Source organism: Elephas maximus, chromosome 1 (genome assembly GCF_024166365.1).
Source record: "Elephas maximus indicus isolate mEleMax1 chromosome 1, mEleMax1 primary haplotype, whole genome shotgun sequence".
NCBI classification, from domain to species: Eukaryota; Metazoa; Chordata; class Mammalia; order Proboscidea; family Elephantidae; genus Elephas; species Elephas maximus.
In genome coordinates, this window is record NC_064819.1 from 157,587,432 (window position 1) to 157,611,189 (window position 23,758).

Sequence of the window (23,758 nt, forward strand, 5' to 3'; positions counted from 1 at the left end):
TAAATGCAAGTATATAGTTAATAATTATATCCAAATGCTCTTATACTTTATTAATAAAAGCATCATGGTACATCTGTCTCCAGATCTAGGTTTTCTATAAAAACCAAAAACAAGTCCATTCAAGTTGATTCCAACGCATGGTGACACCACGTATGTCAGAGTAGAACTCAGCTCCATAGGCTTTACAGTGGCTGATTTTTTCAGAAGTGGGTCATGAGACCTTTCTTCTGAGGAACCTCTAGGCAGACACAAACCACCAACCTTTTGGTCGGCAGCTGATTGTATTAACTGTTTACACCACCTAGGGACTCCATAAAAGGCTATAATCCATAGTGTTAATGGCTTCAGTGCAGGTCTGAGGCTAACACCACCATAGGTGAGGGGCTAAACTAGGTGTTAATTGGGTGACACACGAGCTAAAATATAAAACACAGTACGTGTCATTTCCAACTCATTTGCTTTTCTAATACACTGAAAGCAAGAAATAATATAATCAACAGTAAATTATTTAAATGAAGGAACCAAATAAATGAATTAAAAGTCTACACTATATAAAATGTATGCCATGTGATTTTTTTTTTTTAATACTGTATCCCAGTATATATTTTCCCTAGCTTTCTACTTACAGCATTCATTTATACCAAATACGGCTAAACAACTGAAACCAAACAATAAACTTTCCAAATTTTTTTTTTCCATAAGATCACAGACTTTGAGTGAAAAATTCACATTTATTTTATCTCAGGTACATATTATTCTCCATGAAAAGCTATTAATTGGGATAAATATTATGATGTATACCCTTGGATGCAATAACTTTAACAAAGTTTATATTACGGGTAGAGAACAAAATATAGTGTCTATAGTTCATTAGCTCAGCCTGTACCCAAATTTGAATTGTTTTTGTTACAGGATTTTTATAAAATCTCCAATTATGTATGTTTGTGACCTTCTACTGTCTAAGTATTAAACCCATATGAATATTATAATCAGGGTATCCATCCATAAAAATAATTTTTGAGATATTTTGCAGGAGATGGACTAATTTCACTTTACTTAAATGTACGGAAAGTTGAAGTACAAGGATTTTCTGAAATTTGCCTCTCTGATTTATGCACCAATTTTTTTATGCACATAGAAAAAAGTTTCAAATGTGTAGTCAGGTCAAATTCCTGCCATGAAAATAACATTAATATCATTTACACAAAACAATTATACAAAGTATCATCATAAATCAAATCTTCCACAGACTACTGATAAGCATCTTAGAGGAAATGGCTAGAAGCTGTATAGAAAAATAAAATTTAATGCAAAGTTTTAAGTCATTATTGATTTGTATTACTACCTTGCCTGCCAGAAATTGATACAAATTTAAATTTCCATTAGAAATATAAAAGAGTGACACATACTTGCCAATGCTATGTTAATTAGAAACTCTGAAATCATATACTGATCTTATAAATCACGAAAAAATAAATCGGAAATGCTAATTTTGTATTTACTCTCTTCCTTCATTACCCCTTCCTCCCTTGCATCATTTCTTCTTCTTGTCTCTCCATATTCATTGAATAATTACTATGTTAAAGACACTGTGGATACATAAAAAGATGATTAAAGATCAGTAAAAAACAGTATACTTTAAATGAAGCCTAAAATGTCCTAGAAAGAAATTGTGACATGATTCTAATTTTAAGTATCAACGATTTCTCTCTCTATATATATATATACATACACATATCTATATATATTTAGAAATTTTGAACAAATACCTCTGGAAAGTATACAAGCAACTGAAAATAATAGTTGCTTCCAGGAAAAGGGGCCGTATGCATTACCTATTCAAAAATATCTTCAAACAAGTATTACCACCTTCTGCAAAGTGAATAATTTACAAGAGTGTAAAAAACAATACATACAGGTATAGTTCAAATATCAGAAATGCATTTTGACATAATACTGAGTTCAGATGATTTCCAATTTATAGAATTAAGTGCAATAATAGTTCATGGGCTGATTTTCAGATTTTATGTCTACGATTTTTTTGTTTATTTTGTAATCCAAGCTAATTATTTACAATATATAATTTGGAAGAAAGACATACTATTGCAGCAAAAGTCACTTTCCCATATAAGATAAACTTCAACACACTTCAAGGCTTTTTTTTCTTTTTTTAGAAAATGTTATCAGGCTCTTGTATTGCTCTCTTTGTCAAGATATAGATAATGATAAAAAAAAAAAAAGTAAAATGCCTTACATGTCATTAGATGAGAGATACAAAGAAATGGAAAAGGAAAAGACATACAAAGACATTGACAAATGGAGAGTGAGAATGGGACAATAAAAGAATATAAATGGCTATAATATTTTCAGAGAAAATTTTTTTTCAAATCTGACGCTGACTCCTCATGTTTGCTACTTATTTGCACAGCACCCTGCTGTATACTGCGAGGAAAACGAAACATAATAAAGAGTTCTCATACGCACAAAATTTAAGACTACTCATAGGGACCAGGTATATACAACAAGAAATTAAGTAATGATATGAATTCGAAATAAGAAAATATTTGCCTTGAAAGGGGATAGTATATGAGTAAGTCTAAGAAATTTGGTAAATATTTACTGGAAGACTTACTTGGTGCAGGTGCTGTGCTAGGTACTATGGTACGTAGTAAACTACCTCAGTTAAGAAGCTTAGAAGCTGTAAAGGAAGATTGTAAATAATGGTAATGTTAGAGATCATGTGATGGTTCCCATAATACAGGATCAAAGTATTTCTAAGTATTCAAAAGGAGAGATTGTTCTAACTTGGGTACAAGTGGTATTTAATTTTATCTTCTAAGGAAAGGCAGAATTCCAACAGCCTGAGATAGGCTAGGTGAGACCTTATGAATAGGGATGATGATAGAAAAAAGCACAGCATGGTAAGATCCAGGAGAATGGTACTATCATCGGTATTTGGAAGAGAAGAGTTACTGAAAAAAAAATTTTTTTTAAAGGATAGGGTTAAGATGAAATAGGTAATAGTGAGGGCCCATGATGGTTTATTTGCTTTTCTGTTTGTCTGAAGCCAAATGTTGAATAATGGCTCATTGTAGAAATACTAGCCTAAGAAATAAGGAATTATTTTTTATATATAGTTAGGAGCCATTTATAGTTTCTGAATAATAAAGTGATATGAAGTTGTGTTTTAAGGAGTGCATTCTGACTGCCATATGAAGAACTGAATGAACTGGAGCAGAAAAGAGAACTGCAAAGCACATGAAATATTTAAGATGCTGGAAAAGACACTGACATAAATATTTTGAAATTATTATAAATTAAAGAAAATGTTCAGATTTTTATCACCTTTCAAGATGTCCTAAAAGAAAGATTATTTTTACAAAGGACTTTGCGACAGATAAAATACTCATGTATAAAGATGTGATTAAGCTGTCGGGAAGAGCTAGGACTCTGGAGCCAGACTGCTTCTATGTGATGGTGGGTACATAATCCATTCTCCCTGTGCCCCAGTTTCCTTACAAAAAAAGTGTATATACATCATACATATAATGCAATACTTCAATAAGAGTATTTTTTTCTCTTCTAAGTTGAGAAATAATAGTGTCTGTCTTTAGATTAAATAAATTAATAATAATTCCCCTTAAAACCAGTTGCCCTCGAGTACATTCTGATGGCGATCCCATCTGTGTCAGAGTATAGCTGCGCTCTATAAGGTTTTCAACGGCTGATTTTTCAGAAGTAGATCGCCAGGCTTTTCTTCTGAGGTGCCTTAGGGTAGGAACTGCCAACCTTTCGGTTAGCAGCTGAGTGTGTTAACCATTTGCAAAAAATCTCCCTATAAGATTAAATACATTAATCTATGCGAAGCACTTAAAACAGCTCTTGGCACTATTAATAACTAAAAATCAAACACAATCTATGAGCTGTACTTATTAAATGCCTTGGATTTTCCCCCATTTACACCATTTAAACTATACCCGCCGTATACTACGGCTCTATCAGCTAAGCCCTGTGTTTTATACAAAAGCTAAATTAATTTAAAACCTTAGATTTGGGAGACGCAATTCAAGTTTTCCCTACATGATCTACCAGGTTATTTATAACTTATACTGTTAAAAGAAAAAGTCAACGTTCAAGATATTTTAACAAATCACAGAGCGAACAAAAGATCACCTGCAATCACGCCACACCAACATAGTCATTGTTATATTTTATATCCCCATCTATTTTTCTCTAGGCATATTTTTACATAATTCTAAATCTCAGTGTATGTAAAATCTTATTATTTCTTCTTTCATAATTATTAATAAAGAGTTCAAAATTTATATGTAGTATCACTGATGTTTGAATGACTAAATTTGATCATGGTAATGCACCTTAATTTACTTATCTACTCTTCTAACACTGGATATTTAAATGTTTCCAATATTTCACATTATATGTAATTCTGGGGGAAAAGGTCACACAAAGTTTTCCTTTCTTTTATTGAAATGTATCTTTAGGTAAATTACCAGGGATGTAATTACCATCTCAAAGGAGGCATAACTATTTGTGACTTATGAGATACATGTTCCTTTATTCATTATCATAAGACTTTTTTACTTAGCAAACTCCTTGTTTAATTCTCGATAATACAACAATAGCAAGCATTCATTGATTATTTGCTATGCCCCAGATACTATTCTTAGGATTTTTACATATATTATTTCATTCAATTCTGACAAGAATGCTGTGAGGGAGATACTATTTTTATTAGCTCCACTTTATACTTAAGGAAATTAAGGCTTACAGAAACTGTCCTAATTTATACACCTGGTAAATTGTAGAGCCAGAATTTAAAATCTCTGTGGGTCAAGAATCTGAGCTATTAACTCTGTAGTGTATCTTGCATACCTGTGAGTATGTTATGTATGTATCTGATTATAAATACTATATATTATAAAGACTTATTTTTATAAAAGTTGATGGTACAAATTACACATTAATCTTGTGTGAAAATAAAGCATGATTTTCAAAAATCTAATCAAGAAACACATTTTAATATTGTTAATTCTATAAAAATAATTTTTTTTAATTTACTGAATTATATATATAATATACACATGGGGTTAATATACGCATAAATTATATACTACTAAAATAATGATAGACTATGTTAAGTTATTCATATAAAACATTAAGAAGCAACTATTAGTGATATTTCTTACAATAAAAATTAGTAATTTATGATATCTGAATTCACCATTACATTAAATATCAAAAAGGAAATTTCTTCATCTTTGACTTAACTCAAAAAATTGAAATTAAGCTATAAAAATAATACAAGCATATCACATCTCTAGTTCAGATACAGATGCATAAAAACTGCACTACACTCCTGGATTTTTTACAATTAATGACCACATTTTAGCGTCAAAATCAGGACACTTTCGAAGTAAAAAGAGGTAGTGTTAATTATTATTCCAGGACAACAAGCAAAACAATTGCATCCCAGGCAAACTGTGGATGTGGTTGGTCACCTCGCTCAGAATAAGATTTCAATAGTTCTTAAGTAACTGAAATCCACTGGTTGAAGTCCAAGACAAATTTTACGGAAGTAGTGTGGCATAGTAAGGAAAAAGATTTGAACTGGAGGCTTGGATTCTCATCCAATTTTGTTACTTATTAGTATCTCTATGCTTCAGTTTCTTTGTATGTTTGAGAGAGAGAGAGATGTGTTCTTAGCGATGTGGTAAGGATTAAGTGAGAAAATGAACATGACTGTTCAGTATAAATTGCAAATTCCATACACAAATGCAAGTTATAATACTGAGCTTCATACTTTAACAAATACTGTTCTACTCTCTAAATGGAATCAAATTGTACAAAAGTTTCAAATATATTTCAGTATCCAATTTTCTCTCTCTTCCAAAAATATTTAAATAGGTAAAGACAATACAGTGTGCTCTCACTTTTAAAAACAGCTATACTTTTTGTGTAAGAAAATACATTGGCTAGTTTGCATAGAAGTTGTGACACACCTTATAAGGAAATTTTTAAAAGGGGCTTTTGACAATAAAAGCATGCTAACAGACTGGAATTATGTTTTGAACTTACTATGAAGCATGGTATTAAAGAATTAGAAGTTCTCCATATATTAGTAGACTTGAGTGGCATTGTTTCTCAAGGCGGAGTTATTTTTCAAAATCATGAAAAAAAAAAAACTCTTACATCAATGAATCAAACTGTAATCAGTTTCACAGTTATTCATATTTTATGTTCTCCTCACATGTGAAAAATCCTAACACACATTACAATGGGCTGCTACTCCAGAAAGCCAAGTACCATTACATACTTGGCTTTAAGTGGCTAATCACCTTGATTTGGCTTGGGACTCCTTCGCATCCTCTCTCAAACACATTGGTTTCCCTCAATATGGGACTAGAATTTGTTTTCACACTCTTTACAGGATCATTGAAAGGAAACAGGAGAAATACTATAAAGACAGGCCTGGATTGATTCCAGAAGCAAGTACTCTCAGCAATGCACTGGAATTATGCCAACAGAGAAAGTGTTTTTGCAAATGAACATAGTATCATAGTTAAGTATATCAAAACCCAAACCAAATCCACTGCCATCACGTCGATTCTGACTCATAGCGACTCTTTTGGGACAGGGTAAAACTGGGTTTCCATGACTATAATCTTTAAGGAAACAGACTGCCACATCTTTCTCCCAAAGAGTGGCTGGTGGGTTCAAACAGCCGACCTTTCAGTTAGCAGCGGAGCACGTAACTACTGTACCACCAGGGCTCCTATGGTCAAGTATAAGGTATTTAATTCCTCTGTCAATATCACCAGTGTTAAAAATTAAGAAAGTTAGGTCATAAACAATTGACTTGATTTACAATGACCACATCTTCTTTCAGTTGAACCATAATGAGGCATCTTGCCTCTTTTAATCAGGTTTTGTTTTTATTTTAATGAACTCTTACTGTTGTTGTTGTTGTTAGGTGCCATTGAATCGGTTCTGACTCATAGTGATCCTACGCACAACAGAAGGAAGCACTGCTCGGTCCTTACTATTAATACCTAATTCTACCTATTCCAAAACGGAATTAGTGTCAATGATGATGGAGTGATTTCACTTTGTTTTTAAGGAACTTAGTGTATTTTGCAGATGACAGTAATTTTGATACTCAAATGTGGTTTCAATTCTTGAAACCAAAATAAATGAATGTGAGCAATTTTCATGTTACCATATTTAATGGTATTATTTTGTTCATCTGGAAGAAACTGGAATATTTTGTTCATGGTGAATGTATTTGTATAGAATTCAAACAGTTAAAGACTGCTTTTTCTTACTAAATTCTTTACTTAGAAGTATGGAACTCAAACAGTTCCTGCTGGCTTTTTCTTATCAACATGTAAATGTTGAAATCATTTGAGCTAAATTACACAAAATGAAATAAAAAATACTGTAATTCTCTTTAAAATTATTAAACATTAAAGGAACAGGATTTTAATGTCATTTTCTAGGCTTTTCTTAAATTTAATTACACATTTTTACATGTACTGCTGCTTTCTTATTTTTCCCATTTTGAACTGCACAAATATTTCACTTTCACATTATTCAAAATCTGCATAATACTTAAACTGACTGTTTTTACAGGTAAAATTTAGTTCCGTGTTCTTAAAATATATTTATAATAGTTACTGTTGCTAACTTCGAGGCAATAAGAACACTGTACTTCATTGAATTGATTAGCTCACTAAGAATATTTCTATACTTACCCAGTGGAATAGCATTCTGCCTACTTGTAGTGATAAATCTTCACCAGTGTTTAATTCTCACATATACAGAAATTGAAGGATTTTCTACTCAATTAGAAATTCTGCCAGTGAGGTATGGGAAAAGAGGACAGTATAGACAAGTTTGACTCCTTCAGGGGGTGTCAAATGAGGCTGCTAAACAGACTGATAGGAACTAAACTTACAGCATCTCCATTCATTTGATCGGAGTTAACTTCATAACGTCAGATATGATACAGATGATAAGTGAGTATTAGGCCGTAGGTACTTCATATGCTCAGCAACGATCCACTTGAAGTATTTAACTCTTCCAACAGGGCCAGAAAAGTGTACTTGTTCAGTTACTACATTTAATCATTTAAGTTCAACAGAAATACAACCAAGTCACATAAGTAATTTTTAAATTTTGAGTAGTCATGTGAAAAAGAGTAGAAAGAAATCATAGAAATTTTAATAACATATTTAATCCAATATATAAAACATACGATTATTTTAATAAGTAACCAACATAGAAATTATTGAGGTATGTAACATTTTTTGATACTAAGCCTTCAAAGTCCAGTGTATATGTTATACTTACAGCACACCTCAATTTAGAATGGCCACATTTTAAATTAAGAAACAGAGTAATACTTGCTAGGATTCTCCTTGTTTCATGATAGAGAATAGGGCAATATCATTGCTAAGAGCTCAGGCCCTAGAGCCAGAGTGCCCTGAGCTTGAATCTAAAGTAAGAAGTATATTGCTTACTCATGTAACTGTAAGTAAGCTATTTATCCTTAACAACCCGAATTTCCTATTATGTAAAATAGATACAGTATGATACCTACCTCCTTAAATGAGCTAATATATGTGAGGTACGTGGAAAAGTATCTGCACATAGAAGTCATGAAAAAAAATTTAGTTGTAATTATTATTAGCTATAAAACCAAAAATTTTTTTTTTTTTTTTTTTATAAAACCAAACCAAACCTGTTGTCCTCAAGTCAGTTCTGATTCATAGCAACCCTATACAGGACAGAGTAGAACTGCCCCATAAGGTTTCCAAGACTGAAATCTTTACAGAAGCACCCTGCCACATTTTCTCCTGCAGAGCAGATGGTGGGTTTGAACTGCCAACCTTTTGGTTAGCAGCTAAGCACTTAACCAACTGTGACACTACAACTGCTTTTATTAGCTACAGACCTCTACAGTAACTGGAAATTGCAAATACAAAACCATGCTGCTGGCTGAGGAGTTCAAAGAGTATATAAAAGAAATGTTTTTGGAAAGCATTACATTTTGTAAGTTTAGAGAGACATAAATAACAACCTAATTATAAGGTATTTTAAAGGACACCAACAAACAGATAAATATCAATTTTGAAAGTTCATGTGACATAGTATTAAACGGAAAAATACTGGCCAGTTATTATGACCAAACAATGTTATACACGAAAAAATCTACTTTTACAAAACAAAGAGAAAGACTTACTACTTCGTATGTTATTATTTTTCAAAACAAACAGAAAACTCTCAACAACGTATTAAAATAACTAAATCTTTACTTTGGCCCATGTCCACAAAAATGTGGTCTACTGTCAAATGGTTTATCAGGAAACTGTTTATTATCTAGCCCCGGGGGGGGGGGGAATATACACATATGTTTATTAAGTGAAATTTGATTATTTTAAATCAAAGTTGTAATGTCCATAAAAGATCATTGTAAAACTTTGGAAATGTATTTGTACATGCACTGCCAATCAGTAGAGCTCTACTTTTTTCTGCTACTCATAGGCCCAAACAACACAGTTTTGAAGACAAAAGGAATTACATCTCTTTAAATCCTGTTTAATAGCACCTCGGTCTTCTCAGGCTAAAGTTTACCTGTCTAATCTCCTCTCTTAAACCTCAAAGCACAATGCACAACTGTTGACTGCCATGTCACGCATAAGGCTATTTAAATTTTAGCAACAAATACCATTATCATTAATATTTATTGCATACCTTTAGTGCAGATACTACTGTCGGCAATCATTTTTGTTTGCCTAAAATCTACAGAACCGGGCTGCTGGTATAAAGAATACTCGACGTTCAAATTATTATTATTACCCAGAATTTCAGATATTGACAAATTTAAAGTAAAAAAACTGCAAATCAGAATTTTAAAAGTACATGTTACTTACGTTCACAAGTGTCTCCTTTTTGCTGGTAGCCGGCCTTGCAGATACACTTTCCGATGGGCACTAACCATTCTCCTTCTGCACTGCAATGCATCCTGGGGGAGTTTTCTGCCTCTTCCTCTGCACTGTTGACACATGTCCCTCTAACTTCGACTAAAGAGGAAAATTCTGAACCAGTCACTGTATCTGGAAAGATAGCTAAGTTCTCAATAATGGACCAGCACTTCTTGTAGTACACTTTGACAGAAACCAAAGCTATACAAGCCCCTACATCCTGAAAGGCAAGATAGAAGCCTTTTTTGGACAAAGGTCCAATTTCTCTCACCTCAGTGTTCAGCTTCATCTTTCTTTCGCCAAGGTCACCCTGTGTAAAACTTTCATCTGCAGCAATTGTATCTATTTTTACATATAGGTTTTCTCTTATATTCCTGCCAGTGTCATAGTCTGTTTCATAATAGTACAAATTAAAAGTTTCCTTGCAAGTTCCAAGTACTCCAGGAAGACTGTTACAATCCCTCAGGGTGAATTTCAATTCTACAAAAATCCTTTGTGCATTGCCTTTTGAAATCCAGTTAGTCCGCAGCCAGTTGTTTTGGTTGGGTTCCATAACCTGACACACCTGGTATGTTCGTATGGGAGTGTAGTTCTCATCCAAACCGCTAATTTCTTCCCACTGTAAAATAAAAAAAAAAAAATGTTATCAGTCATCCTGCAAAAAAATAATTGTTTCAATAAGTGTGTGAGGAATCTTTTTCAGTGTATCATGAATGTGGATCTTTGAAGGCATTAGGTTGATTTCCTACCCTGGCAGACACTATAAACAGAGAATATAGGATTCAGAGTTCAATTTCATCCTGGTGGTGGAAAATCATTTAGGTTGCTTGCATTGTTTGTGTGTACAATAAATATTTCATTTTGTTCAATATTTCTTTGATAGTCTTTTAGTATTTTCTTTTTACACTATTATGTCTACCTTCTCCATTGAGATTATAAAATTTTACAGACTAAAGTTTACAATTATTTAAATTGTCATTTAAAGCATATACATATGGATACATGGCAGAATTTTTGACAATGTGGTTGACATTTTAATGTCCGTATTATACTTATTCTTTTATACCTATACTTTTATACTTATACTTAGTGTGCCTAAAATGTAAGGAAGAAAATACTAAGAATAATTTCAAATGAAAAAGCATTATTTGACATATTGATTTTTATAATGCAGAATATTTTATAATCTCAAGATGGGAGAATATTACTCAAGGGAGTAATGTTCTAAAGAGGTATTTATTTATTGTAGTGATATATATATTGTCCATGAAGCCACACAACTATAAATCAATATTTATAACAGTGTGATTCATTTTATATATAATTTACCTGCAATAGGCAATCAAATGAACACAGTAAATTAGCATGCCGATCATATTTAGTGATAAGCTTTCTGACAGGAAAAACATCAGATGTTTGAAATTGTCCACTTACACATTGATACAATGTGTACTATAAGTAAACCCGTATTACATATGTTAAGCAAAAAGGAAAAAACTAATTTTATTAGAACTTGCAACAATTTCAAAGATTATTTATTACACCGTGTATGATACTACCTATATCACTCATCATAAACAAATGCATTTCACTCTCATAGTCTTAAAAGCCTAAAATTACAGTTATCCCTTAAATAGTTGTTTAGGTCATTTATCACCATTATTATAAAATGTTCCATTTGACATTTATGATGGTTTAATAGTGAAACTGTCATCTACTAATATTCATTTCCCCAATAAACAATACCAAATATAAAAATATATTAGTATTCAAGTTCAAAGTCTATAGGTTGCAATATTTAAAACACTGTTTCAAAGAAAAAAAAATAGGAAAATAACCTATCAATAAGCATATGGTTAACGAGTTTAACTTTTAAAACTTGATCAGAGTATTAACTTATTTAAATGTTCTGTACGATATTTATGTCTACTTTTAAAACTGTGGTCCTTAGAAAATTAATAAGACTGACAAATTAACAATATATTACATTTCGGGAATTTCTTGTGTAATGGTTGTATAACATCTGCTACAGTTTTATTATACAGTCTATTATTATCAAAGGTTCTCAAATGCAGCAAAGTACCCATTTTCATGTTCAGCTTTTACTCAACATGATTTGAGTTTGCTACTAGTTAAGTGTGCATATTTTCTCTTTATTTCTGTTAGCTGCTTATTATCTATTTGAACGATAGTCGGCCACATATACCCAAATTCACCCATTTAGACCTATAGATTTTGGTCAGTTAATGACATTTAAATTTTTAAAAGAAGCAATGCTAGCAATGGTATCTACTAAAAAAATTGAGTACTCCAGGGATAAATGTGCTCTTTTTAACATTTCTCCAGTTTGAAAAACCCAGTCAAATCATTATAAAGGAATATATCTCAAGAATCCCCTTTTCTAACTTTAAGAACAATTATATTATTTTGTTCTATGTATGAAAACACAATTTCCCTACCCATGAAACCCAGTTAATTTTCATTTTTTAAAAAATGTATTCCTGAGAGGAGAATTTCAACACAAGTATTGAATAGATAACAAATAGTGAGACCACATAAATGCATTTAATGGAACTCTTGTTTTATTAGCTCACTTTCTAAGAGACTACAATAATTTCCACAAATGACACCATTGGGAAAGACATCTTAATTCAGATGCTGTATTTTTATAGTGTGCTTATAAAAATATTTTTTAGAGACATAAGTCTTAGTAACATTTCCACTTAGATATTTAATCATATGTGACCCAAACTGTTTTATATATTGAAAATATTGTCACTCATCATTTTCCAATATTATCTGTTGATTCCTACATACATTTAGGATTAACTGTTAACTCCAGATACTTTGGACTGATAAAAAGCCCTTTTAAGTCCAAGATAACATTGACAGCCATATTTTATCATATTGTGGACTACATGGATGAAATACTACAATCATATACCAGTTTACTTCTCTTCAGAGACAAAACCATCCTCTATTTGTTTTAATTGATGGATGGTAGAAAATGGGCTACATCTGTCACTGGCAAGAAAGGTGTTCCATTTTTTATAGTGAATGTCTTTCTACAATATATATTATTTTACTCATGAAAACTACATCACTTCCATGAAAAGTATTACGTTCATACCTCAGACTCAGTGGACTTTTTACATTTAATCTATACAGTATTTCATCATTTTTCCATAATTTATTGTGACCAATACACATAACTACAATATGGTTTTAAGAACTTTCTAAAAATTAATTTAATTAAAAGTCTGAGTGTTTTGCATTCCTAACTGACTTCCAGTTCATGACATACTGATTTTCTGTTGTTCTTATACACAAAATCCCTTTTGGACTTTCATTCTTCTCTTTGCAGGATTTGTTATACTTTTTATACCCTCCTCCTATTTCACGCTCTTTTGACTCTAGATTTCTTACTATGCCAAAGATTAACTTAACTAACAATGGAGTATATTCTCCTCTCTCACAACCTTCTTCCTTACTAAGGAATGAACAATGTGCCCTCTCTCACAATTAAGGAACTGAAAACCTGGATACTGAACTAAATTTAAGTAAGTAGCATGTCTTTCTAGATATATGAAACCGAATGGTCAGCATTTGTTTAGGGCTACTTATATTAAAAGATTTTTATTGGAGAACTTCCACTCATATTTATCGCAGCAGACTTTTACTGTACTATGTGCATGTTCTTCTATTGCTGCTGATTAATAACAGAGATAGCACATGATATAAATTTGAAGACCTTAAGTAATATCTTATAGCAATTTATACATTAAAATGTTAACTATATTACATTTTTAGTTGCATTTTAAAGCATATTTTGAATGAAGCTAAAACTGTTTTTAAAAGAGGAAAGCAGATTGCATACTGTTTTAAAGAACTATACATAACCTACCTAGTGATTACAATACAGAAGTATAAAGCAACTAAAAGGTTTAAGTGAGTTTGTGAAAGGAATGTTCCCTGTAATTAGTTAGCATTTACAGCCTGGAATCTGAGGTATGATTCCATTCACAACAGGAACTCAAAAAGCCTTGGCTATAGAGATTTTTTTTATCCACTTCCCCAGGTTCTAAGTATACCTTCTCTAATCAGAAAACTCAATGTCTCATTATAAACAAAACAAAATATTGAACACAACAAAATATTGAACAAGGGATTTATAATTAAAACAGTTAGGTTAAATATGAATAACAGTAATAATGTGCCCCCCCATGAGAGCAGATTTTGTTTTTTACTTTAAAAAATAAAAGTTGATTATTTTATAAGAAAAAGTACTTACCCCATTAGGTGGAGAGGAAATCCATTCCAACTCTGTCTGTTGTGCTTTAGAATCCAGTAGTAATACTGAAAAAGAAAGTTTTATTTTGAAATTTTACATGGAAAATTTAAACACACTTATATATAAATCAAAATAAATGTAATTTTTATATAATTATCACTTTATGACTTAAGATATGTAGATACTTATTTATATAAATTAATACTCACCTTATACAAGTACATTCCACTATCTTAAGGAGAAAAATGTTTTAAAAAAACAGTATTATATTTCATATTTTTAGATTATAAATATTAAAATAAATTTTAAAACTTAACAATAGTATGGAAATAAAGGTAAAAAAATTTGTAACATATTTTGATTTTATAGTTTTTTTTATATGTTTGTTAGAAAGAGTTATTTATATAAACCATTGAGCCCTCAGAACTTTATTAAATATAAAGAAATGAACATAGTGTAACTCCCATATTATTCTGTCATTAATTTGTAATCTTCCAAAAATATTTCCTAGAGCCTTTTGAGAATTGGAAATTATTTAATTGTCCACTCAGTGTCTTAAACCAAAATAAACACATAAATGTTAAAAAATATACATTAATGTTATGATGAAGAAGAATAAATTGCCTATTGTTTACAAAAGGTGCTCATGGGTTAGTCAGATATCTGTTTCAATATTTCAATTTTTTTTAATTGCCAAATATTTCAAAACTAATCCTCAAGATGCTATAATTAAATTTGGACTCGACTTTTCAAAATGGTTGTATTCCACTTGTATGCCACCAAAAAGCATAATGCAATTAACTTAATACTTATAATTTACATAAAGTGTAGTAAACATAAAAGAATGCATATGAACGTCAAAAATACACATCATACTTCCAATTTGACATATTTTATTGCCTTTTAGGACAATTACCCTCCTAAAGCACTGTTTGGTAAAACTAGGTTCAAGTTATACGTGAGTTTTTACTCTTAAAACATTTCTTTGACTACAGTATTTTAACAAAGGCATTGATTTGTCCAAAACAGTAGCGAATATATTTTCAAGTATGTAAAAATGCTTAAAATCAACCTCAACAAAATGTTAGGATTTGGATTTCAAATACATGCTTACATGAACTTTTAAATACTGAAAAACTCAATCACTAGGGGAAAAAAGGTGTATCTAAAGCGTAACAAAAACTTGTTATGCTAAGAAAACAAAGGAACAGTTGATTATGGAGTCACCTCCTTCTCTCTAGCCAAGGTTATTGCTTGTAACTGAATATAGATAAAGACATTGTTTCTGGTGTTTTGTTTTGTTTTTTCCCCCAAAAAATGCTTTTACATTTAAGACTCAGAGATACTATGACAGAAAAACCTTGGTCACAACCATTTGACTCCCTTTCAAATACGAAAACAACAGTTTTAAAATACCAAGTTACATTTCACACGTGGAACATCAGTAAATCGTTGGACTAATAAATTTATATAAAATAATTTTTAAAGTTTTATTTTTACCATCAACAATAGAAACTAAGCACAAGAAAACAATGTGGGTTCTGGTACTTTCCTTTTGAGATTTTTTTTTTTTTTTTTTGGTCTTCGGCATGGACAAGAGACAACCGAATTTTAAAAAGCAGGTGACTTTCCTGTGTCGTTTTTGAGAGTGAGATAAGCATTGTCTATCACCGTCCTGTTACCGACCTGCACAGCCTGTGGCGGGGAGCTAGTGGCCAACGGCAGGGAGGTGATGGCAAACAAGTTAAAAGACAGGCAAACAAGCTAACAAATAAAAACAAAACAGAAACAGGCCAGAGAGCGTTTAATAAGCAGCAGCTCTTTACTGACAGTGAGTCTCGCTCACCGCTGTCCGGTCCCCGAATAAACTTTCAAGTGCGCGCTCTTCCCTTCCCGCTCAGAGCACTGCGCGTCACCCTCCCTTGACGCCTGCAGAGGCGCAGCCCGGCCGCCAGCACTGACGCGGGGCACACACGCCGCGCGCGGGGAGGTGAGGGCGAGAGGCCCGGCGCGCCCTGGCCCAGGCAGCCGAGGACCGCGCGGACAGCCGCGGGCGCCCCGGGCCAGGGGCGGGGCCGTCGGCTGGGCGGGGCGGGGGCTGCAGACCAGCAAGCCAGTCGCGTCCACCGTCCATTACCCTCCGCCAGACCTGGGCACTCCTGGGAGCCGCTGGCGCCCTGGCTCCAGAAGAAGCCTGGAGGAAGAGAGAGGCTTTCGGGAATTGTCTCCACTGAGGGAACCGCGGCGGCAGCACTTATCGAGAGAAAAAGCAGCAGCTGCACTTCGCCTCCAAGCGTCAGACTCTGACTTTTACACGCGCTCGCAATAGCGGGAACTGACCTCCCGAAGAACGTGTTGGGAAGGGAGGGAAATAGGGTCGCCTGTCTTCCTCCAAATGCTCCCACCCCACCCCCGGGCGCGCGGGCCTCTGCTCGAGAGAGTTCCCAGCGCTCGTCCCTGGGCGTTGAGGAAGCCGCGGGCCGTTCCGGGTTGCCCGCTCCCAGAGCGACAGCTCTAGATCGCCACTGCGCGCCGGGAGCGTCGCTAACCGAGAAGCCGGACGCACTCGACACCCGCTCGCCACAGAGAACACCACCCCCACCGGCCTTTTAAACATCTCACATCTGCATTCAAAGAACTCAGATGTCTAGGATCGTGAACCCCCTCCACGTTTCTTAAACTCAGAAAAGCGAGCGAGAAATTCTGGCTGCGGGAAACTCTCCCCCTAGTGATGTAGTTATTTATAGCTCAAACTCTTGCTGGAGTCTGCGTGTGCTCGCGCGCCGGGCTTCGCCGCGGCGGTGAAAACTTTTCCTCAGGTCCCGCTATTCCCGGGGACTCAGCCTAAGGTCCCACGATTGAATGTTTCTGGTCACTAATGTGAGGAGAGTGGCATGTATTCTTTGGTGTATGTGGGTGTACGTTCCTGGCAGACGTCTATTCCTCCGCGAACAATCAGTTCGGAGTACGATTTCCTCTGAATGGGTTCAACTTCAACACAGGTTGCAGATGTGGAAACTGGGGTCAGAAGGTCAGGCTGGATGAAGGAGTAGGATATGGTGTTAGGGGGTGGAGAATGAACGAAGATGGGTGCACGACGAAAATAAAGAAGATGAGCACTAAGTCACTTATTTTTCATGAATAAATGAAGCGAGGACCGATATTTCTCTCCCACCCCCCACCTAAATCTGATAACATTCCTCTATCCTCCACACTTAAGGAACAAGTAATTATTCTGCTTTTAAAAGACTAAAATTCCACCTTAGACATACAGCCTGGAAGACATGGGAGGCGGGGAGGAGAGGGCGGAATTGTGACACTGCTCAAGACATTTCCATTGACGGGATTTATTTTTCCCCAGCTCCAACTACAGGCATCGAAAGGTATTTTACCTCCTGTCAACGGTTCAAAGGAGAAGTAAATAAATAAATAACCACACACAGACGTAACTGGCTGACCAAACGAAACCTGCCCTCTTCAGTCAAAACTAGCCTTCAGGGTCCAGGTCTTTGGCGAGGCTTGGCCGCCCTACACCTCAAACGCCTGGCTGTGGGGCAAACGATTTGGGACTCCTTGTCACCCAATCGTCATGTCGTTACAAACTGCACAACCCCAGCTCGCCGCTTGTGTGCCCGCTGGGCTGCAGCTGCCCCCGAGGCCGCCGGGACCCGCGCTCGGAGCGCGCTGAATGGAGACGCCGCTGGCCCACGGGGCGCCCGCCGCTCGCGCCGCTTCACCTCCACGGCGTTATTGTTCCGCGCCGGCGGCCGAGCGCCAACCGCAGGGCCCGGCCGCCACCTCCGACGCAATGAGGACTTCATTAGTAACCTGAGCGTTCCGAGCTCACACAAATCTCGGCCCGGCCGGAAAGGGTCCGGACTCCCGCCGCTCGCTGGAGGGCTAGCTGGACACTAAGGGCTGCACTCCCCAGTCTCCGACCAAACTCTGGCCGCGGCTTTCCCCACCGGAGGCGAATACCGAGAGGAGGAAGAGGAGGAGAAGAGGGGGCGAGGGAGACATTTGACCCGTCCGAGGTCCTAGAGAACTGGCTCACCGGCCGACCTCCCTCCCCCGCCCTCCTTTGCCGCTCGCTCCCTCCGGACTGCCCAAGCCAGAAACCCCGCTCCCGTCTGGAGGACGGCCCCGGGCACCGGGCTGCAGGAGATTCCAAACAGCCCCGCTAGCCGCCCGCCCGCCCGCCCGCGGGCCAGGCAGGAGCAGCCCGAGCGATGAGGGGGCGGGGAGCCGACGGGGGAGGGTCACCCAGCGCCGGAGGCGCGGCCGGCAGCCCCGCTGACGAGCCTGCTGGTTCAGGTAGACAGCTAAATAAATCAGAACAAACTTTGCTTTTCTATCACCTTACCTTCCTTCGCAGCCTGCGCCTCCCCCGTGTGTGTAAAGCGAAGCAGCCAGATGTAGCATAAAATAATCCATGAAGGGTGCCGAGTTTGAAAAACCATGGTGCATGAGCAGGTTTTATTTTAGGTTTCAGTTATCTCGAGTCGTAGCTTTTTAAATGCTGTTTGCTCCGAAGTGGGCTGGTTTTTTTTATTGCGCTCCTTGCATCGATTACCCCTTCTCGGTCCCCGGCTGGCTGCTCCACGTTTAGTTTTTTTAGTCCACCCCCAACCCCTCCTGTTCGTTCGCACCGCGTTTGCTGCCTGCAAGTCTCCGACTGCAGACCGGCCGCTCGCTCCACACTCCAATAATATCAATTAGGGGAGGGGGCGGGGCTCCGTGCCGAGAGCCCCCGCCACTCGGGCTGAGTGGCAGGCTCAGCTGGCCTGCCAGGTAGCGATTCCCAGGGCTGGGGGGCGGGCCCTGGCGATACGGCCGCCCAGGCCTCGGGGGCGGGGTCCGGGGCGCAGGCCAATCTGCGCCGAGCGGAGTCGGGTTGCCAATCCAGGATTCCCTCCAGGTTCTGAGCTCTCGGCTTTCGCTGGATGCTCGGAGAGGGAAGACGGGGATAGCTGGCGAGGTGCGTGCTGCTGTGGCCGCGCTGCTTTTAGCAACCGTAGCTTTCCTAGACCAGAACAAATCCGAGAATAACGCTCCTAATTTACACTCCTGCGTATAGCTGTACTCCTCACGGTCTTTTTAGGCAATGCAAGCTGTCTCTCAGTTACCAAGCACCAAGCCCGGACAGTGAAATGAGCTGTGCCTTTAAGTAAAAGTGCTTTTTACTTTTTTATTGTGACTCACAACCTTCGCGGGTCGGGTAACTTTGTTCTTCGCGTTTCTTGAAGGGTTTCTACTTCTCCTTTTCTTTTATGCCAGCGGCAGTCAGTTCTGGGTACCACCCACCACAGTCCCTGGAAGAATAAAAGTAGCCAAATGTATTGTGTTTAAACAATGTTTCTAAGAGTTTGCAACAAGCTTTGGCAAAAGAAACAGTGGAAAGGGAGTGGGGAAAGGAAGCCTTTTGTTTTACGCACCCCCTCACCCCGCCCTAGCATTTCCCAATAGTTTGTTGTTTGAAGTGGAATGTTAACAGATAACTTTCAAAAGAACCTTTATCATTTTTCTTACGTGTTTTTCATTTTCTGAGGTTTTCCTTGGATAGCCCTACCTTGATCGTTTTCCATTTCGCTGCATAAATCTCTTAATTATGCCACCACTATTCATAAAGCAAGACCTTCCTATACCGCAAATATTTACTACTTTTTAGTAATTATCCCATAAGTATCTTCAAAGGGAAACTAAGAATTAAAAAATGTAACCAGTATATCCAGTGAATTCACCGAACCCGAACAGAACAGCGAGGATGCTTAGAGAAATCTGTTTACCATTAAGCAGTTTCGGACACTTTGCAATTCAAGAGAGGGGCGGTATAGTAAGAGGAAGAACTGTAAAACCTTAATTACCAAGTCATCAATTTCAAAGGTCACAAAGTAACTTGATCACATTTTTAAGATGAGCTTCATTTTCTTCTCAATCCTGTGTTTCTTCCTTAAAAGAAAAACATCACAGTTACTCATGATCTGTCTATATTTATTAAAGACAAAGTTTGACCTGGCCTGTGACTCCAAGCTTTTTTTCCATTCTTTCATTTGGAAATAGAAAGTGAATTGAGTTGTTTCTAATATTTACAGTAAAGACTTCTCAAGGATGACAATCCCCAGATTTTTTTTAATTTCATTTTATAATTGTCTCATATAGTTTTTACTTGCCTAATAAGATTCCGCAGAAAAGAGAAAATGAAATTTCTTTCTTCTCTAACCTTTCTTTGGTTCTGTAGTTTATTTCTTAAATGTTATCTATTCCTAGCCATTATGTCTATTAAACATTTTAGAAATTATATCTAAAAGCATCTTAAGTGCTCTTTAAAAGATGCATAGAGAATGTAATAGCTTAATAGATTAACCTTGGAAAGAGACAAAAATATATAGAGAGAGAGAGCAGCACTCTTGTTAAAGAGAGTTAAAGCAATATTTACACAGACTTTAAGGTTAAAAGTTGTGAGCTAAAACACTAGAATTAAAAACTTAAATTCCCACTCGTTGACTTCAAAACTATTAAATCAGAAACAGAAACTAACAAGTATTAAACCACTTCTAATAGTTAAAATCCACCGCTTGTCTGTTAGTTTGTCACACTTTGGTGGCTTTGCCTGTTACTGTGGTGCTGGAAGCTATGCCACTGCTGTTTGAAGCACCAGCAGGGTCACCCACGTTAGAGAGGTTTCAGTGGAGATTACAGACTACAACAGACTAGGAAGAAGGACCTGGCGATCTACTTCTAAAAAAAAAAAAAAAATTGGCCAGTGAAAAATCTTAGCACATTTTCTGATACAGTGTCAGAAGATGAGCCCCTCAGGTTGGAAGGCAGGCAAAATACACTGTGGATTGATACAGTATCTCCAATAATGGGCTCAAACATAGCAACGATTGTGAGGATGGCACAGGGCCCTGTCGTGTTTCGTTCTGTTGTGTATAGGGTAGCTATGAGTCAGAATCAACTGGAAGGCACCTAACAATAACAATAGTTAAAATAAATTCTCTAGGATTTCAATACATTCCCCAGGGTCTCATCCCCACTTCTTAGAATGACACCAAGGTAGCCTTTAAAGGTTAAAATATTCCTTTCATCTGTTGAATGACTAATACTCAGTAATGTGAATACAAATACCTTTCCGTTAAAACCAGGAAACCAAAGAACATCTTTTACTCCTCTGATGAGTGTAGGTGGTATAGCCCCATTTTTGTGTCCCTTCTTTCTACCAGACACAGGCATGTGCAGCTTCGCTTTTATTTTTAGAGACAAGAGGTTTCACATTAAATGCACATGTGCCAGGCTGCTGACAGTTTCCCCTGCAGAGTTACACAATGATACTCATTTTTAAGTTTACCAACCTTCTTTCTTTTGTCATACCTAGGTATATTGATAAAGGAGTTATGGCATGTAAATAAAATTAAATGGCTTAGTCAAGGAGAGGATTCTCTTTATGCAGTATTATTCACCATATATATTAACATGTAAATTGTAATTTGACTGTAATTAACTAATGATAAAACATATGAATCTATACATGAAATCACTCAAATTAAAAAAAAATCAGCACACAAAGCTTTCCTGTTTTAAAATAACAATAGCATGTTTCTTCACAGTACTTTAAAACAGTTTATTTTAGCTTTATATCTATGATTTTTATACATTATTTAGAATGAGTTTTATATATTATTTTGAGTGAGTTTGAGAAAAGTAAATGCATGTATGTGTGTTAGAAATAATGAATTAGAAAGAAATCATTTTCCTGAGCAATGCAAGATAATGTATATAACTAACATCTATAGGCCAAAGCTGAAATTCTGACAATTATTTTTTAATGTATTTATTCATTGTGCAGTGCACTTGATAAGTAAGTTATTTCATTTAGCTAATTCTAAATAAATGAGAAAAGAGGCTATAAAACGGTTTGATATTTCTATTTATTTTCCCATTTTGAAACATCTGTGATGAATGTATAGTAGAAGATAAAAATGCCTATCATCAAATGCAAAGAAATTACACCCAATTTTTAGATTACTCTGTTATTTTACCTAATTACTCATGATCACACATAACTGTACATATATGAAATAAATGCACAAATTAAAAACACATTATAAATGAAGGTACAATTGTTATCTTCTTTTTAACTTATTACAATACTAATATTTATCTCACTATCTCCGGGAAATAGACTCTGATTTTAAGAGTGAAATATTTCCTTAGAGTAAATTGTAATGACTTCAGAGAATAAGTTCCATAAATTTAAAATAAAAGCCCTCTCTCTCTTTTGTTTTTAAATGTCATAAACAGGCCTTTAGAGGGTAAAGAAACAACTGAAGATTTCAGTGTGTTACAAATCCCAGGCTGTCAAACTAAATAGTTAACAACAACAACAATGACATCAAAGCACTGGTTCTGAACCTATTACTTTTGCACTTACTGTCTAAATGCATTCACAGCTGATAAATGTGAAAATCCAAGTTCATCACAGAAAAAGGGGTAATTTAAACTGAATTAGAATAGGTACTGTGCAGAAGAAACTGATTATAAACAAAAAAGAAGCATTACGTTTCAGTTAATAGATATTACAGAAAAATGGGTTCTCTAGTTGTGATTTTAGTCCAAATGTAAACAATCTTTCCACTGTGTGGAAAAATAACATATTTACATTCCCATGATTTATGTAGTGTATATAAAATATTTATTTGCAGTTTAATGTAACAAGGTACATAAAATAAGCTTATAAAAATACACACAGTAGCAATTTCACTTATTCTTAGCTTCAGATGTAGCTGACGATACAGGAAGTTACAAGTCATGAATCAGATTATAACTCAAGACTATATTTTGCACCTTTAAAATTTTGTCCACTTTCTGAGTTCAAATAAATTGGGAGCATTTATTCTATTTTAATCATAATTCTTTAACTGCAATTATGGAGCTAAGTTAAGACAGTTGAACAAATAAAAATATAATTTACATCTGAGTCCCAAAGGAGTCCAATCAAATATCACAAAGGTGCCATTCAATGAAATTTTCTAAGTACTTTAAAAAAAATCCAAAAGCATTGAATCAAATAACTCTTTGTTGTTTCATTATTTGACTAATGTTAAAAAGAACTGCTAAATATAGAAGAATGTGGCATATGATACTTGAAATCATTTAATACATGTTCAGGACTCTTAAGAAGAATACATGTATATTTTTCAAATTTGGTTTTGACTGGGGAGATTTTTTTTTTCTGTTACTTACACTTCATTTTGCCATAAATGACAGGCACTAACAGGAAGAAGTAGCTTAAATTATGAAGATTTGTTCTACATGCTTTCATGGTTTCTCATCTTGGCAAGTTTTAGCTTTTTGTCAAGGAGACCCAGAGCTGTAATAATTCAATAGCCACCAGGGGGCACCAGGACCACCTCTGGTGTCCTGGCCAATCAAGTCCACGCTGAAATAAGGGAGAGCTCTGGTG

The 23,758-nt window shown here is 35.8% G+C and overlaps 1 protein-coding gene across 5 annotated transcripts in view; it reads right to left on the bottom strand.

The window, feature by feature from the left end:
- The window catches only part of EPHA7 (EPH receptor A7), a 204,434-nt gene extending 185,447 nt beyond the window's left edge, over positions 1–18,987 (bottom strand). For 4 of the 5 annotated variants that reach the window (XM_049897478.1, XM_049897473.1, XM_049897467.1 and 1 more), the window contains exons 1-3: positions 18,659–18,987; positions 14,296–14,360; positions 9,954–10,623 (exon numbers count right to left, since the gene is read on the bottom strand). In XM_049897478.1, coding sequence (XP_049753435.1) covers positions 9,954–10,623; positions 14,296–14,360; positions 18,659–18,755 — 832 coding nt within the window. In that variant the 5' untranslated portion in view covers positions 18,756–18,987. Of the gene's footprint in view, positions 1–9,953; positions 10,624–14,295; positions 14,361–16,141; positions 16,334–18,658 lie in introns of those variants that run through there. The other variant, XM_049897481.1, reaches the window with a different exon arrangement.
- Between the last annotated feature and the right edge of the window lie 4,771 nt (positions 18,988–23,758).